The sequence below is a fragment of the Cupressus sempervirens genome, chromosome 6 (genome assembly GCF_028749045.1).
Source record: "Cupressus sempervirens isolate cs-2001-9-10 chromosome 6, ASM2874904v1, whole genome shotgun sequence".
Classification (NCBI taxonomy): domain Eukaryota; kingdom Viridiplantae; phylum Streptophyta; class Pinopsida; order Cupressales; family Cupressaceae; genus Cupressus; species Cupressus sempervirens.
The window spans coordinates 100,223,106-100,239,632 of NC_143123.1; the positions used below are offsets into that span (position 1 = coordinate 100,223,106).

At 35.3% G+C, this 16,527-nt stretch overlaps 1 protein-coding gene across 1 annotated transcript in view; it reads right to left on the bottom strand.

Moving 5' to 3' along the window:
- LOC149551427 (transducin family protein / WD-40 repeat family protein) overlaps positions 1 to 16,527 on the bottom strand; it is an 89,734-nt gene that overhangs the window by 18,764 nt on the left and 54,443 nt on the right. The window contains exons 9-10 of the mRNA XM_089786936.1: positions 5,753 to 5,825; positions 5,413 to 5,478 (exon numbers count right to left, since the gene is read on the bottom strand). Of these exons, the coding sequence (XP_089643062.1) occupies positions 5,413 to 5,478; positions 5,753 to 5,825 (139 nt within the window). The remainder of the gene's footprint in view (positions 1 to 5,412; positions 5,479 to 5,752; positions 5,826 to 16,527) is intronic.

The window sequence follows — 16,527 nt, forward strand, 5'->3', positions numbered from 1 at the left end:
AGACGATTGCGACAATCCTTGATCATATGGCCATATTTATGACAATAATTAAATTGGACCTTCTTCAAACCATCCTGAGGCTAACTAGGGTCCTTTTGTTGAGGTGACTACGATTTTTCGTTATCCTTACGAAAGGATTTAGCTGTAAAGGCATGCTCAAAGGAGGATGAAGTAGAACTGTTACCAAATTGTTGCTTCCAATGATCCTGTTGTAGAAGTTTGGTGCACAACTCTAGAAATTTTAGATCAACATTAGTTGAAGTAAATTTAAGAGTTTATATAAAGCGCTCATAAGATTTAGCTAGACTCTTCAAGGTGATAACTACCATATCTTCTTCCTCTACTTTATGCCCCATCACTTCGAGTTGATCTCGAATGTCCTTAATCTTTGTGGCATGCTCTTATAAGGACATTCATTCATTCATCATGATGGAGAACAACTAGTTCTTTAGGAAGAATGTTGTTGGATATCTCATGCAACTCCTTCAAATGCTTCCAAATTTTTGACACTGACTTGCCAGAAGGAATCTGAGGCAACTAATCATTTGTGGCAAAGAGCTTGAGACACATGACAGCTTCATAATTTCGCTCCTTAAACTTGTCCTAGTTTGATCAGGTTGTGGCAGAACGAATCTTTGTTCCCAAAACAAGACCACAAAGGCAACAATATTTGAAGATTGTCAGGATGCATTGCTTCTAGAAGTTATATTTTTTGTTGATGAACTTCTGATTGCCTTCCAACATGAAGTTGGTCGATGATGCCATCTTGTGTGTTCCCCAATAAGGAGAGATGATAGCATGGAATCTGACATACAGATCCCAATGCAAAATATTGAGGTAGATGCATGTACAGACTTCAAAAAACAATGATGTACAACTTATACAGATTTCGAGAAAGAAAATTTGGCTAACCCAAAAAGATTCGCCAAAGGTATAGAAGAGCACTCAAAGAATCCAAAAGGAATCTGAAATTTTAAAAAAATTCCAGCTGGCACAAAAATGAGGTGCCCAGAAAAATCTAAAAGCGACCCACTTGAGATCTCGAAAAACCCACCAAGAATTCATAATCAGATTTTAAATCCAGCAAGAAAACTGGAGTTCCAAAGGAAACCAGCTTAAGTAGATAAACAAAATATGAGAAAACAATGGTGGATGTCTGTCTGAAATAGCAAAAAAATGGTAGATATCCCCAGTGAAAACACAAAAGGAGGCTACATAAGGAGTCATATTAAATCAGATAACTGCAACAAAAACCTTTTTTCTTGAGAAAAAAAAAGTGGGCCCAAAATCCTGTCGAATGCAATCAAAACAGCAAAAAAATGACCAAAAGCAAGTCGATTAGTTGTGTGAAATTTGCTTCTTGGGTTGCAGAAGCCCACGCAATTCACAAAAGAAACCATCACGCAGGGGACTAAACACCAAGATTTGCAGAAAGAACACACGCAACGGAATCCACGTGAGATGAAAAACATCACTTAAAGGATAATTTAGACTGAAAAAAATTGAGTGTTTCAGAGCCTAGGTCCCAGACAAAAATGACCCATGCTCTATGCAAGGTGTTGGCACAATGCCAAATACACAATGCAGCTCTCCTCAACCATGGATATGCATGCCATTTTGGAATCATAAACTGCATGTCTTAATTGTTCAACATAGTGCCTCAATAAATTGTCTCATCAAGCAATGTTACATATACAACCGATGTATTGATTAAAATATTGAGACCATACAACCAGCAGCTCAACTATCCTACTTGACATGCATCCAAAATGTGGACTCAGAGACAATGTAGCTCAATTTCGTTTTTGATAGAGTACAGCAATCAGATGAAATGAATATAGAATGTGCACAAAATAGATTTTGCAAGAAAGTTCTTGAAATCCTTCGAGTGATATGGACATATTTTCTTGGTGCCTTTAGCATACAAGTCGGGTATCCTCAATTCTTCTTTTTGATTCAGGTGGATCTTGAAGTTATTGCAGCTTATGTACTCATCAATATATTTGAGGAAGGAGGGCAAATGATAAGAGGATATTTTTAGAAGGCTTTACACAGTAAATTTAACGAAATTGAGAAAGCACATTTAGATGTTTTAACATCTCTTTCCATATTTTACATAATGGTTGGATCACAATACTTGAAGAAATTTTGAGTCACCAAGGTGGAATGCATGGATCATGAACATTATTGAAGAGGACTATCAGCACCATATTTAAAGAAAATGCCAAGGACCAACAAAGTGCTATCAATGTGAATAGTTATGTCAGTTTAACTCTTTTGGGACATAATAGTCACAACACAGAGGAATATGGGTGTTAAATACTCGCATGGTATTTCACCAAAGGCATGCGGCATGAAAGTAATTGAATAAAGTTTACAAGTAATCCACAATGCAAGTTTATGGTAATTATGATCTATGTCAAGCCCATGAAGGTAATATTGATAGTGAGTGAACAAGGACTCATGCAGAATTGTCATTACGAAGAACAATTGGAGCTGAGAGAAATGGAAAAGATAAGCTTTTGCAAACACTAGGGAAGACTATAAATTTATGGAAAGAAAATGATGTTGAGAAAGAGTACTTAAAACTTGGAATACATTGCCTTGCAGGTTAAGTTGTCTATAAATAGGTCACTTGTGGAATCAAGAAAAAGTCATAGAGCTAATCCCAACAGCACCAGTATCTTGGCTTTAATTTGATGATAGGGGCTTCAAATTCCATTTTGTAAAAGTGAATTAAGTCACTAGTTATAATTAAAGTTAGATTTAGGGCTCTATAAGTAAATCCTAACTTTCTTTCAGAAAGGTAGATATTCTAAGTGGGTAGTTATCCTTAGTGGTTATCTTGGGTAGTTATCCCAAGTAGGTACCTAAAGTAACCACCTTAGGTAGTTATCATAAGAAGTTACAAAAGCAGTTAAGTGGTTACAAGTTGGTTATCAAAGAGAGCCTATAATTAAAATGCTTATGTGATGTAAAGGGAAAATTTCATCAAAGGGGGAGACTATGGAGAAATTCTCAAACAGGCTTTGGCATTCATAGTTTCAAAGAAATAAAGGAAAATGCATTTCGAATGTCTCAAATGTCCTCATGAGTTGTTATTGCTAAAAAAAAATTGTATCTTAAGTTCGTAATCTCTTTATGTCATGGTGAAATCTAATTTGTTCTCTAATCTATGTAATAGATGGGATGGAATGCACTCATTCCTAAGTATCTTCATTTCAATGTTTTGGAATAGTATATCTTTTCATATGTCAGGATCTGCTATTCTTCTTTTTTTCCACCATTGCATTTTGTGTTAAAAATCTCTTTGCAATCATCTGAGTGAATCTCAACTAGTATTCATATGTCTACTTTGGGGTTTATGTTATCAATTTCCTTTAGTCCTGTCTTGTTTCCTTTTGTACTTTCAAATGAAAAGTACTCAACAATACCAAATACCCCCATCATACAAGGGAGCTGCCCCTGTCAATGCAGAGGAAGATTGTTGTTTGATCATGTGATCAGATTTCAATATCTCCAACTGTTGGTGTGGTTTTTACTGCTCTTTAGGCGAACAGGTTCAGTTTCAGAGAAACATCCGCAATGAGAAATCTGTTTACCAACAACATTTATCTCACTATTCAATAAGCAGCATCCTAACATTCCATCAAAGGCTTCCAATTTATCTAATGTTCGTCAAAGTAAGTTCATTGAGTTATCACAGCAGAGTTGAGCCTTTGCAGTGCACCCAAGATTATGGAAATCCTGTAGGAGGACTACAGTGCATGGAAGAAGACCATCTTTCTATGATATGTCTGAAAGAATTGTCCATGTCTGTGGTTAGATGTGGATCTCTTTACTGAGCCACAAAGCCCAGTGAATACCTGGACCTGGTTATGTACTGGTGAACTAGCCGGGACTGTATTTTGAGTGACCAAGTTGAATGTATGCTGGAACTCAGAATTTTGGTGAACCAATTGAACCCTAATGATTATGCGTACTGGCTGCAGCACTGATTAAGGGATTGGTCGGATGTTAAAAGCTCCATCAATTCGAAGGTGTAAGGATTTGATTTGACTGATTCCATTGCTGCATTTTGATCATTGAAATTCTGTCAACGTTGATATTTCCCTATCTATTGTAAGTGTACTTTAATACAAAATCAATTGTCAGCTTGTTACTGTTACTAAAAAGGTTGCCTTAAACATTCATTTTTTCTGTCCATTCATTATTATGTCCGTGCATACCTAATATTCCAATCTAGCGCTATTTCAGGTTTTAGTTTATTTGGGGTGGAAGTTTGATGTTTCAAAAATGTATGCTTAAATTATTTCGGTAATAAAAGTATACAGTTTACTTAAACTTTAGCAAAAACAAATTTGAACATTTAGCATAAAAAGTAGTCTGTTACAACTACTCAATAACAAACAGATTCTTAAACATATGGATCCCTGTTGCCGGGTGTGGTTTAATGGTGTTTCGAGGATCCTAGGCTTGGTCCTCTGCTTTATTTTTTTGGTGGTGGTCGAGCCTCAACTTTACTGCTGAGAGAGTCTTTCCTCTTTCCTTGTGCTGCTTTGGGAGTCACTTCTCACAGGGGTTGGGGTCTCTATCTTGTTGGGTCCCTCTTTCCTTTGTGCTGAAGCTGCTCGTCTTGGTAGTGTTGTCCAAAAGTGAAAGATTTCTATCCTCTATTTTGTTGCAGCAGTGATTTTCAGCGGGCTTCCTCTGAATCACCTCTGAATAGCAGCTAGCTGGAGTTGGTGTAGGTTATTTGGAAAACGATATACAGAAGATTGGTTCAGAAGAACCTGTTGCTGTTATCACTTGCTGGTTTGCAGCTGAGATTGTTTCTGAAGAATTTGTATATTGTTTCTTGTTTGGAAAACAATATACAGAAGATTGTTTCTCCCTCTGAGCCTAAGTTTTCTCTTAAAGTGATCGAAATGGACTTTGGGAATAAGTTTATTGTCACTGATGTTCTGTCTGATAAGGACCTCTCCTAGTTTTTCTTTTTGGAAACATTTTTGCCCAATTTTGGTGGTGTTTTCTGCTTCTGGCGTTGGATGCACAGTAGCTTGTCCTTCTTAAGAAGTTTTTTCTTTGATGGGTAAGCTGATTTTAAGCCTCTCTTCTAATATATCCATTTTGTGTCTATGTTCTGAAACTGAACCCCTTGATTTGGTCTGGGCCAGTTTTAATTTTCTGTGTTTTTAGTTCTGCCAATATCAACAAACATTAGAATTTCAATGAATTATACATTAGAATTTCACTGAATTATACATGACAAATGTGGAATGAAAAAAGCACTCCACTGCCTGAGAATGACCAATCCCGATCAACCTCAGAATCTTATATATTTGGTAGTGGAAACTATAATTGAGCATTCTTTTGAAATCTGCATTTAAAGAAACTGTACAATGGTACTACCTTTAGTTTTAGTTTCTTGGCTCGTTTTTTAACATGACCCTGAGAAAGCTCTCTACTTTGTTGATCCTGTCAAGAATATTATGAAACTGTTAGATCAGGAGAATTTCTTGCAAACAATGCAGCATTTACCTCATAAAATCAAAACATAACACCCTTAAGTACTGGAATTGTTCATTAATATTCAATTCCACAAACAAAAAAAATCTGACATATTGATGGTAAAGTAAATATTCAGTAGTGACAAAACTAAAAAGGCAACAGTAAAAGAAGATTTAGAACCAAAAAAAACAGCACAATGCAGCCAAAGAATTGAATAAAAAAAGGAAAAAAACAAACAAACCTGTATAACAGAAAAGAATCGAAAAGCACGGTCTTGCCCCGCGGATAAAATATGCCTCCCTTTACCATAATACCTGTAGCAGAAAAAAATTAAAATTAATTTACACACTTTAGATTAATTTATTAGCAGCTATATCATATTCATAGTTACTGATTACAGCCAAAGCTACTAAAGAGTGTACAAGGGAAAGAGAGTTTTCATATGAATAGCAAGGGTGAAAAGTGGGAAAGGGATTCCTGTTTTAAACAAACTTCGATTCTATTCATTTGACTCCGAATAATTTACAGATGAATAATAGTGGATAGGAAAAACTTTCAGAGCACAATTTTTTTGAGGTTTGATTATTATTTTTAAGGTATATGCTGGGAGTGAGTGTTGATGGGACAGTGCCTCTACCGAAAAATGAATTGGAGTGTGTCTTCTACCTATAACACAGATATATGGAGAAAACTTATATAATACAACAGCAGAAACCAAATAGTCCTTACGCATTCTTCGAGGGATTTAATTAACTTTCCTACAACCCTGGTTTAAAACATATAGAAGGGAGTTTTAATCGGAAACAGGAAGCACAAACAAACTGATCATAAAAAGTTAGAACAATTAGACATACTCACCATAGAAAGAGTAATTGCATTAATGTCCACAGTAATCTAAGCAGATCATTGGGGCCCAATATATAGATTCAATTATAATAGAAAAAGTACTAAGGTTAATAATGATCCTTCCAATAAACAATGGAAATGGAAATGGATCCTTTTTTCCACAATATCAAGCAATGGTTTTGGTCTACTCTAATGTCTCCATCGTCAACCTAGAACACAATAGCAATAAAACACTTATGTGGACAAGAGGTGGCAGACCTTGATAACCTCCAGATAGGTAGAAGATTGTTAATAGTTAGATGTAAAAACCAAGTAGATAGTTCTAGTTAATAAAGTGTACTCGTGAAAATCTTTTAAGTATTATAAACTAGGTTGTTGATCCTGACTCTGATTTAGATTCGAGTTCCAGTAAGTGGAATCAGCAAAAAAAAATGCTTGGATTTCAGTTGTGTGTGTGTGTGTGTGTCAGAGATCCTAGAATTGCCGCGAGTCTGGCGATTCGGTGATACGAACAAACCCTCCCGATTTTTGGTGACTCGGTAATTGCCAAGTTAGGTGAGTTTGGGCGATTTTTGCCCAAATTGCAAAGTTATGTGCCTCATGACTCCACTAAATTCTATATAAAAAATAAAAAATAAAAAAAGTTGTTGGTTTCTTCTTCTTTTTGGGTTGCATCTCAATTATGATTTATGATTATTTTTATTTTTATTGTTCGATCAACAGACATTGGTGTTTTGGAAACACACCAGATATATAGTTACAATTTACAAATTAACTTTGAGAATACCTCCCTTGACCAAACGTACCGTGAATTCCAACATTCTTAGAAGATTAATTAGATCCTCCTTAACCTCATTCAATCATATGCAGCACTTAAAACCTTTCATTAGATCAGATATATCATATATCATATTATCAAAGCAATATTAAATTAGAGTCATTAATTTTCAAATTTTTGTTCTAGGGCTCAACATATCTCCTCAAATACAAAGCCACTTAAAATGAGATAAAAAACATGGAAATATAATTAAATGCACTAACAAAATCCCAAAAAAAAAAGAAAATTCGAACTGTTAATAGTAAAGATATCAATCTATTTGTATTCAAAGTTAGAGTATTACTATTTACACTTTACTATTACACATCCGTGTTTCACGGAACATTTGATGTCATTGGTTTCATGGACACAAACATTTATGATTTGTCAAGATTTATAATTCTATATATCTATGTCATATGATTCTATGTTTTTTATTTCCTTCAACTACAATTTGCATTTTAAGTTTGTGATGACTTATCACTTATGTTCCTTGTTTATGTATGATAGCTTCTATTTGATGATATTATAGTGTGTTTAAGTTTTATTCAATAATGGGTGCATGAAATAAGTTGTAAATTGTTAAAATCTCTAAATTTCAAGGGTTTTGTCACTTTGTCGATTCGTAGCCAAGTCATAGCCGATCCACGAGTTGCCGACTCAGATCGTATTCCAAGTTTTGGAACTATGATGTGTGTGTGCGCGCGCGTGTGTGCATGTGCGTGTGTGTGTGCGCGCACGCGTGTGCAAGAGAATTAGAAATTTATATATATATATATCATAGATTCATATATGTTCCTTCATCATGGTTCAAAACTTCAAACATGTGTCATATAATAATAACAAGTTCAATGCATGATACTAATAAAATTTTAATGATTAAATGAAAATGAAAATCTATAATTTGCCAATAAAATTTTAAGTAACAAAACAAGGAGTGCAGGGCTATTGATCCCTGTGGATTCATCTGAATTCCTCATGGAATCTGCCCGAGTCCTTCGCAAGTGGACGGATTCCCAAACCCCGGGGAATGCTTCCACTTGGGAAGGACTCGAGAGAATTCCAAGAGGAATCAAAGGAAAATCAAGCCCAAACTCATACACTTGCTGGAATAGAGGCCCAAATTGAATAACTCGATAACTTAATTTATAAATAAGATGATTCTTTAGTTAGCATGCAATATGAGGTTGAGTCAAGATCCAAGATGCCAAGGCCAAGGCAATAAGGAAGAAATGGCATGTAATATATATCATCATGCATCCATCGCACTTGAGGGATGAACATATCATGACAACAATCATCATAAGATGATAAGATGATAAAGATAGTATGTAACATGTCGAAGTTATATGGAGGCTCATAATATCAATTATAAAGGCAAGTTCTCTTTGATATCTCCACCCCACCAAGAGTAAAGAGTGTCACCAATCATAATATGTCGATACTAAACATCGATCCCTCCAAGTAGAGCATCATTGTAAAAACAGAATTAGATCACCTACATTATCAATCAACAAAAAGTGAAGATAAAAGTGATCAATACATCAGTCAACATGATAACTGTAGATTTGATATCAGCCGAGCCATATCAATTATACTTCTGATGAAACTTTAAAAAACAGAATACATTGTATTTACAATACACTGAATACATAGAGCTCACAGCCGCTATAAAAAGTGTTAGTTAAGAAGTAAAAGTTGTCTAAATTAAGCTGACATCTAAAATTACAATTGATTAAGAAAACTAAAAATAAAGCTTAAATGACCATTAACCAAGTAGAATAACAAACCAAATAGCAAGAACCTAGTATAATAAAAATATTCTAATATACTCCTTTAATGGCCATTGTATCAACTACCCAATAGGAGATTGTTTATGTCTTGTGGTCATAAAGTCTTTAGAACATTTTGTTGCTACTAAGACCCTCCCTAGATCTACAAAATGTCGATGACCAAAAGAGTGGCCAATATCTGTCTAGAAAATAACAGAGAAGGGTGCACCGTTCTTCTGTTCTACAACAAGAGACACAAGCTAGCTACTGAGATAAGTCTTCCGCTAACCCTCCCAAAATCTCCAAAACTTCTGACCAAAAATCATCACAAAACACTCAAGTGTCAAGAACCGGTTGAATATATTTTAAGATCTATATCATAGAGTGCACCACAGTTATTGTAAGCACATCAAGGAAAGTCAGAAACAGCATCATCTACCATTGTTGAAAGCATAGTAATGAGACTCGCCACGAGTCACCCGGGTCAGCGAGTCAAGTTACCCCTGCCGGGTCAAAATGACCCGTAACCCTGACTTGCCAAGTCATGAAATATCTTATATTTCTGTAAGGTATTTCTATTAATATACCCTAGCTCGCCAAGTCAATATCAAGTCACGACCAAGTCCGAGTCAGGTCACAAATCGAATTGCCCTTGTCAAGTCAGAGCTAGGTCTGAGTCTCATTACTTCAGTTGAAAGCTTATAAAATCAGATCAAAAAAGAGAATCTTATCACTATAAGGGACACTCATGATTGCATATTCATATCATTAAATCCGACAAAGCAACATTAAGCAATGTCCTATCAATTTGCATATTCATAATGATATATCAGAAACAACAACCTTTAAAATAAGGAGCAGCAGATCATCCATCAGTACAAGCGATAGGAAGACATAGCTTATAGCATATTTCATATTACTATAATAGAGACAGCTACCGATCAACATAGCATACTTTTCCAACTGTCATTTCAGAGAGAGCTAATATCACTTAGCAGTGAGACAAATTGTAACAAGATCATCTTTGCATATTTGACAGTCATTCATATCTGAGATAACAAGGTAATCTTATCAACTAAGTATTGATATATAGACCAAATCATTTTAAATATATAATTGATTGAAATCAGAGATAGCAGTGATATTGTCATAGCACAAATATTAAAAATGGTATCATAGATTGTTATTGTTTGAGAATTTGAGGAAAAAAGTCCCTTGCAGTTGATTTTGCATGTCCCAATTTTATAGGTTATAGGCATAGCAGAAGGAGCCATTACATCTACAGATGTTTTACAATATATGAGACTGCCACGTACTTCATGCAGAAGGCACCGAACTGTGATATAAATGAGGCACACACATGTTACCCCCTGCAAGATTTGAACTTGTAACCTCTCTCTCAAGAATACAAGTCGTCCACCATTAAAATAAGATATCCCTCGTATTCAATCCATCGAATTTTACTGCCAAAGTGGGTATCCAAAATTTGTACAATCTTACCTAGTAGTTTTTAGACATCTAATTTCCTCAAATTTCATTCATCCTATACTTATACCACATGCTCTATCTCACTGTGAAGAACAATGTAGGACAGAAATAATGATTAGAGATTAGATTTGTTGTAGGTCTCCTTCGAGAATCATTTGGGCTAATTTTTACGAATTTGATTTGCTGTAGGTCTATTTAGAGAACCATTCTTTCCTCAAGTGTACCATAACCAACTCCCCCAAGTTATCTTCTCCATTCTGTGCATTTTTTCTATACTTTGAATTTGGTGTTGCCTTAGTATGGATCATGGTATCCCTACACAAAGTAATGTTCCATGGCATCCCAAGCAATTGTGCTGTTTTACTAGAAGAACAAATTTGCCACACCTAACACATTGTTCATTTGCATTCAAAGAATGAAATGCAGTCATTACATCTTTAAATTCATGGCATTCTAAGGAAAAGTCCATGCATTCTTCTTCCCAAGACTTGTCTACTATTGGCAGTGGCTTGTACAACCCATTTTTGTGCCACATGCTTTACTATTTTTCATGTTCTACATCTCTCAACAAAACTATAAAATCTCAAATGACATTCTCACCCATTGAACTCTACAGACTACATAATTGTTGTCTACAAAACAAGTAAACCTCTTGTGCAAAATACTCAGTACATGTACTTTTGTCTCCAAACCACAACTATATGCATGCCTCCTATGCATATACAAAATCTAGCTCTACAAGTCCTTCATTCCTTCCATGGCAACAAATTCACTAGTCATAGAGCACAGTAATGCCCATCTCCTACACAAGTCATTTACAATCTTGTTTGACATTTCAATTCTATGCCTCACCACAAAAGACTAGCCCCATGAATATTCTACACAATTCAAGACTTTAGATCAAATTTGTTTGGTTGTTAATGAAATTCTATGATAAGATGGGAAGAGGTGAATATCCCACTTAAACTCTGTTGGGATTCGTCCTCTCTGCCAAAGGTGGGTTTTTTTTTATGGCTAGCATTTCAGAATAGGATCCTAACTACTGACAGACTCCATAAGTCAGGTATTGAGAGGCCATCAAGATGTGTGCTATGTAGGCAAGACAGTGAAAACACTAATCACATTTTATATAGATATCCATATGCACAATACTATTGGGAATGGCTCATACATATGCTGGGCTGGACCACCCCCATGTCGGAATCCTTAGTTGATTTCCTTAAGGGCTGGCCAACAGATAATAGTAAAGGTATATATAGTAAACGTGGAATATTTGCCCATCTATCCTTATGTGGGAGGTATGGAAAGAAAGAAACAGAAGAATATTCTGTGACCAAGATATGCAAACAGATGTGATTATTAAAAAAATTGAGGCATGTATAGTTGAGACTTTAAACACTCACCTAAGGAAAACCGAGAAAGAGGAAGGATCATTCTCAATCTAGGATGGATTAATGAAAAAGAATTGGAAAAATTTAATCATTCGCTTATTTATAAAAATAAGAATAAAGAGGCGAGGGAGAATCGCAGAAGGATCCCTCCACCGATTGGGTGGACCAAGTTAAATTTTGACAGAGCCTCAAGAAGCAATCCTTGTTCTGCTAGAATCGGATGTATCATTAATAATGAGTCGGATAAGTGGATTGTTAAAAGGGATAAATCCATAGAACCAACAACTAACAACCTTGCTGAACTAAAAGCCCTGCAAGAAGGTCTCCAAATTTGCCTAAATTTAGGTTTATCAAAGATTATTATTGAAGGAGATTCACAGATTGTCCTAAATGCCATTAGGAAAAGGATGACGCCTAATTGGGTCTTAAACTCGAAACTAGAAGAACTACTTAATATTCTGGACCGTTTCATAGATATTCAGATTCTCCATATTTTCCAGGAAGGTAACAAAAAGGCAGATCAGCTAGCAAATAAGGGTGTTGATGGCGAAAATATTTTAATCTATAATGATTAATAGTCTTAACAGGAATCCCTGGTACATATTAAATTTCTTAATATTTAATAGTAAGCAAACTAATCAGAAAACAAATAGCAGTTTTAAATATTACTGGATAATTCAGCTAAATTAGCCCTGAAGAACAACTCAGGTAATAAGGATACAAATAATATAACATCTCCATCCCTAGTAAATTCACATATCCTAGTATAAAAATACTTAAATCATATATATATATATAAACTTGTAAATTCACCCCATGCAGCAAACAGAGGGGAAGACAGAGAATAATTAGTAAGGATCTTTCAAAAAACAGATAGATTTAAAATATAATTTTAAATAAGAATATAAAAGGTGTTTCTAATTTAAAATAACAACTCTCTCAAATGGGAGTGAAGATTAGCAAATTAATATGAGAGTACTTTTATGAATACTATTTGATTATTTATCAATAGAGCTAATCATTCTGTGAGATGTGTTTTTCTATAATTTCCATCTTAAACATCTAAACCCCATTTATTACTTCCCTGTTTTACCCATCATGTCGTGACACTAGGCACCATCATGTATCATCACGATTCGGCTCCATGTAGGCGACATCAGTTGATGACATCAAAAATCAAGGTTCTTCTAGATCCTTTGCTTGAAGATTGCTAGTATGCTATTTATAATCATAATTATTCCCTTCTCTTTCAGTTTTAGCTAGCTTCAACCCTAATATCAAAACTAATATCAGTTTATTCCATGCCTCGGAGGTGCGGACCATGGCATTTCGAGGCAATGTGAAACCAGAGAGATGGAATCGACTGTTAAACCCGGTGGATGACATGCCCAGGATTGTTGAGTCGTATCTTAGGAGAAGGTTATTTCAACTACAATTTCTCTCGGAGAACTAATAGTGACATTATAGGGGCATTCATAGGTTGTCTGGCCATAGCCAAAGTAGAAAAGTGGGCAACGATCAGACTTTGCTTTAATGTTTTCAATCCAATTTGGTGTGTGGATCTGGAAGAAGCTATTCTGAGTATAGATGAGAAACTTAGGATTCCTCTCCCAAAAATTTATATGGCACATCCACCTAGTAGTTTTGATTTGGTCATTGTACCTAGACACCTCTCTCTAGTTATCTAAGAGAATACTGCATTTTTCAAGAATGGTCGAAAATGGACGCCGACATCCATTTTCTTCTCAGGTCGAGAGGGATAGTAGAAGACCGTAGCAAGGCCTAGCTCAGAAACTATCTCCGTACATTTAAGTCTTATATTCATCCAGGTGTGGAGCTCAATAATCTGGTAGCATTGGAATTTTGTATCCCTGACATGGAAAAGTCAAGCAGTGAAAAGAGCGCCTTTGAATTCTCACCAAATTTCCAAACAAAGAATCCCAAGGACATCGCAAAAATCATCAGATAGGAGTATGACTTGGATGACTTATGCATGCTGGTTCTGTTTGGATGTCAAGTTTATGAATTCCAGAAGATTGATTGGTGGTTTCCCCCGTTTTGCTTCTCCTATCCTGCCCTCGGCCTTTTGTGTCTGGTTAGCTCTAAGTTAGGTTTTTTTGTCTCCTCCTTTTTAGCTTTGTAGGCTTTGGCTCTCAAATGTTAGGTCGTGTATGCCACGAGCAAGTAATATGAATGTAACCAATGTTTCTTATTTCCGAATAGAATTATATATAGTAATCTTTGATTTGAGTCTTTGCAATATATGTAGGATAATGTTAGGATTTGCATATAGGACGTTTTTTGGTACATCAAATTTTGGTACCTACTTCAGAAGGAGGTTTGCGAGTTTGGTAGCAATGTATAGAAGCTCGGGTTCTCGCTTATCCAAAGATCTTTGTCTGTAAATTCTTGTCAATATAAATATATATAAATGTTATTTCTATATCAGTTTATTGGGATTAATTTTTGCTTTTTGCCTCCTTCAAATGGTGTTAGTTATTAGGGTTGAATTTGTTAAGGACGAATAATATACATTTTGAATTTGCTAAATAAAACAGGGTTCTATCTTATTTGGTTATTGATTTAGCTGCGATAGAGGAATTGTTTCCAAAATGTAAGAGATTATCAAGTTATATACTAATCCTAGAAGTAAAACTGAGCAGATTTTGATGATTTAAACCATTCTAGAAGGGTTAAATTGGGTATCAGACTCTAAATTGAGCACATTGCAACCCACAAATTCAATTCTAAAAGGAATATATTCATAATATGTTATTTAAAGATGGCATTAAATTAACAAGTAAGGGCAGGAGTCTAACTTTATGTTTGGGAATTATTGATCAACAAAAGTTCAATTAATCTCAAACAAATACAGGGATTCTATATAAAAACTATGTCAAGTAGGACTCAGAATAATTGACATTGATTTTTATTTAGTCTAAAGAATGTTAGGTTCAAGCTTGCATTACAAATGAATATTATGTTAGTGTTTGAGAGAGATCATCCTCAATTTTCGATCGATTCCAGTAATCTTGTCCCATATGGTTAATCGAAGAATTCCAGTAATATCCAGTCAGGAATTTAAGGATTTGTAAATCAAATGTTATTAACTAAGAGCACTAACGTTCATTTTAAGTTCTATCCTTGATCAGTAGGTTAGTAAGGTGCAATCATTTCATCCAAAATAGCTAAAGAAGAGGTACCTACTAAGTATATAAAGATCTGGTCGAATCTGTCACTCTCATCTCGGATACAGAATTATGAATGATCAGTATAGCGATCATTGAAGTTCACAAAATTCAGAAAAGGACTCTAGTCTTTCTTTTTGTACTTGAAATAAAATTTGAAAGATGGCAACTGGGGTATGCCCCTTTTAATAATGTAGTGATAAAGGACTACAATCCTAGGCAAGACTAGAGGTTTTCTTCTTCATTCTTTCCTACCAGTGCCCGTTTGAATGGAGATACTCTGATGTACTATTATTAATTTAATATAATCAAGGCTTCGGCCATTTACTGATAAAAAAAAATAGGACTTGGAAATTGTAGGCGAATTTTTTTAACTCATTGCGTAGAAAAATTAGATTCCATTGGCGAAGTCATCACTAAAATACATATACTTACGTATTATTGTTGTCAATTGATGTAAGCATGGGACCCAATTTCGGTAAAGTATAAGCAATATGGACACCCTAAAAGTGCAAAAGATTAGCCAAATTTGGGGACCTTGACACGTGAGATTAGCCAATCGGCGAATACTAGCCACTAAAGTTATCCTTGGTGCACACCGAATACCAATTAATTCAGTCCCCGTCTATACAAAAAAACAAATATATTGGGAATCAAGATTTACTGTCAAAGACTCAAAAACAAAGAGGTTCCAACAGCCCAAAGCTGCAACATCAGATATAGCAAAGTGACCAACAAGTCTCAATTAGAGATGTACCAGTGTTTTTTGAATCTAGATGATGATGCACAGATGGTTTTAAAGCCAATATGTTCTCCTATGCATTTCAGTAGTTAAATCTGTAGAATATTTATACAACTGCATATATATTGAGCAGGACACTCTCGATTGAGGTATGTGCATTTGAAGGCAGCAAATTTTATATTTCAATGTTTTGGTTTTAAATAACTGTATTATTTCATCCTCTTACTGTATGAGCTCTTAATGGTTAAATTCAAAACTTTGATAGATCAGGAGTTAGCTGAAGCTTATAAACATTATTACAGTAATAAAATAATGATATTGTCTACAGAGTATAGTACAATTGTTTCAAGTGGCACTATTTTAGTGCCCACAGAATTTTAAGCCCCCATTGGGCTTGTGGGCATAAAGGTGTTGCATCCCAACTAAACTATCACACTCACAGCTTTGGAATATTATTTATTAGGGGGATGGGCCTCCCAGTCGTAGTCCCAGAGGCTGGGCTTGGTTAATGTCTAGAATTGAGGCCAGAGATCTGTTAATACTTACAGTTGATCGATCAGAGGTTACAATATTTCAAGGATCTCTCATTGTCTCAAAAAAAACCTATTATTTGTATCATTATTTACCTAGTTACCAGTGCGAGCTTCCTGCTTCTAGAAGTGGATCCAGATGCGTCTGGATGCAGATCTAGAGACGGATGCCTGCGGTGCTGTCCGGATGTGTCCTCCAAGTATCCGGAAGCATTTGGATGCCACCCAGGCATCTAGGCACT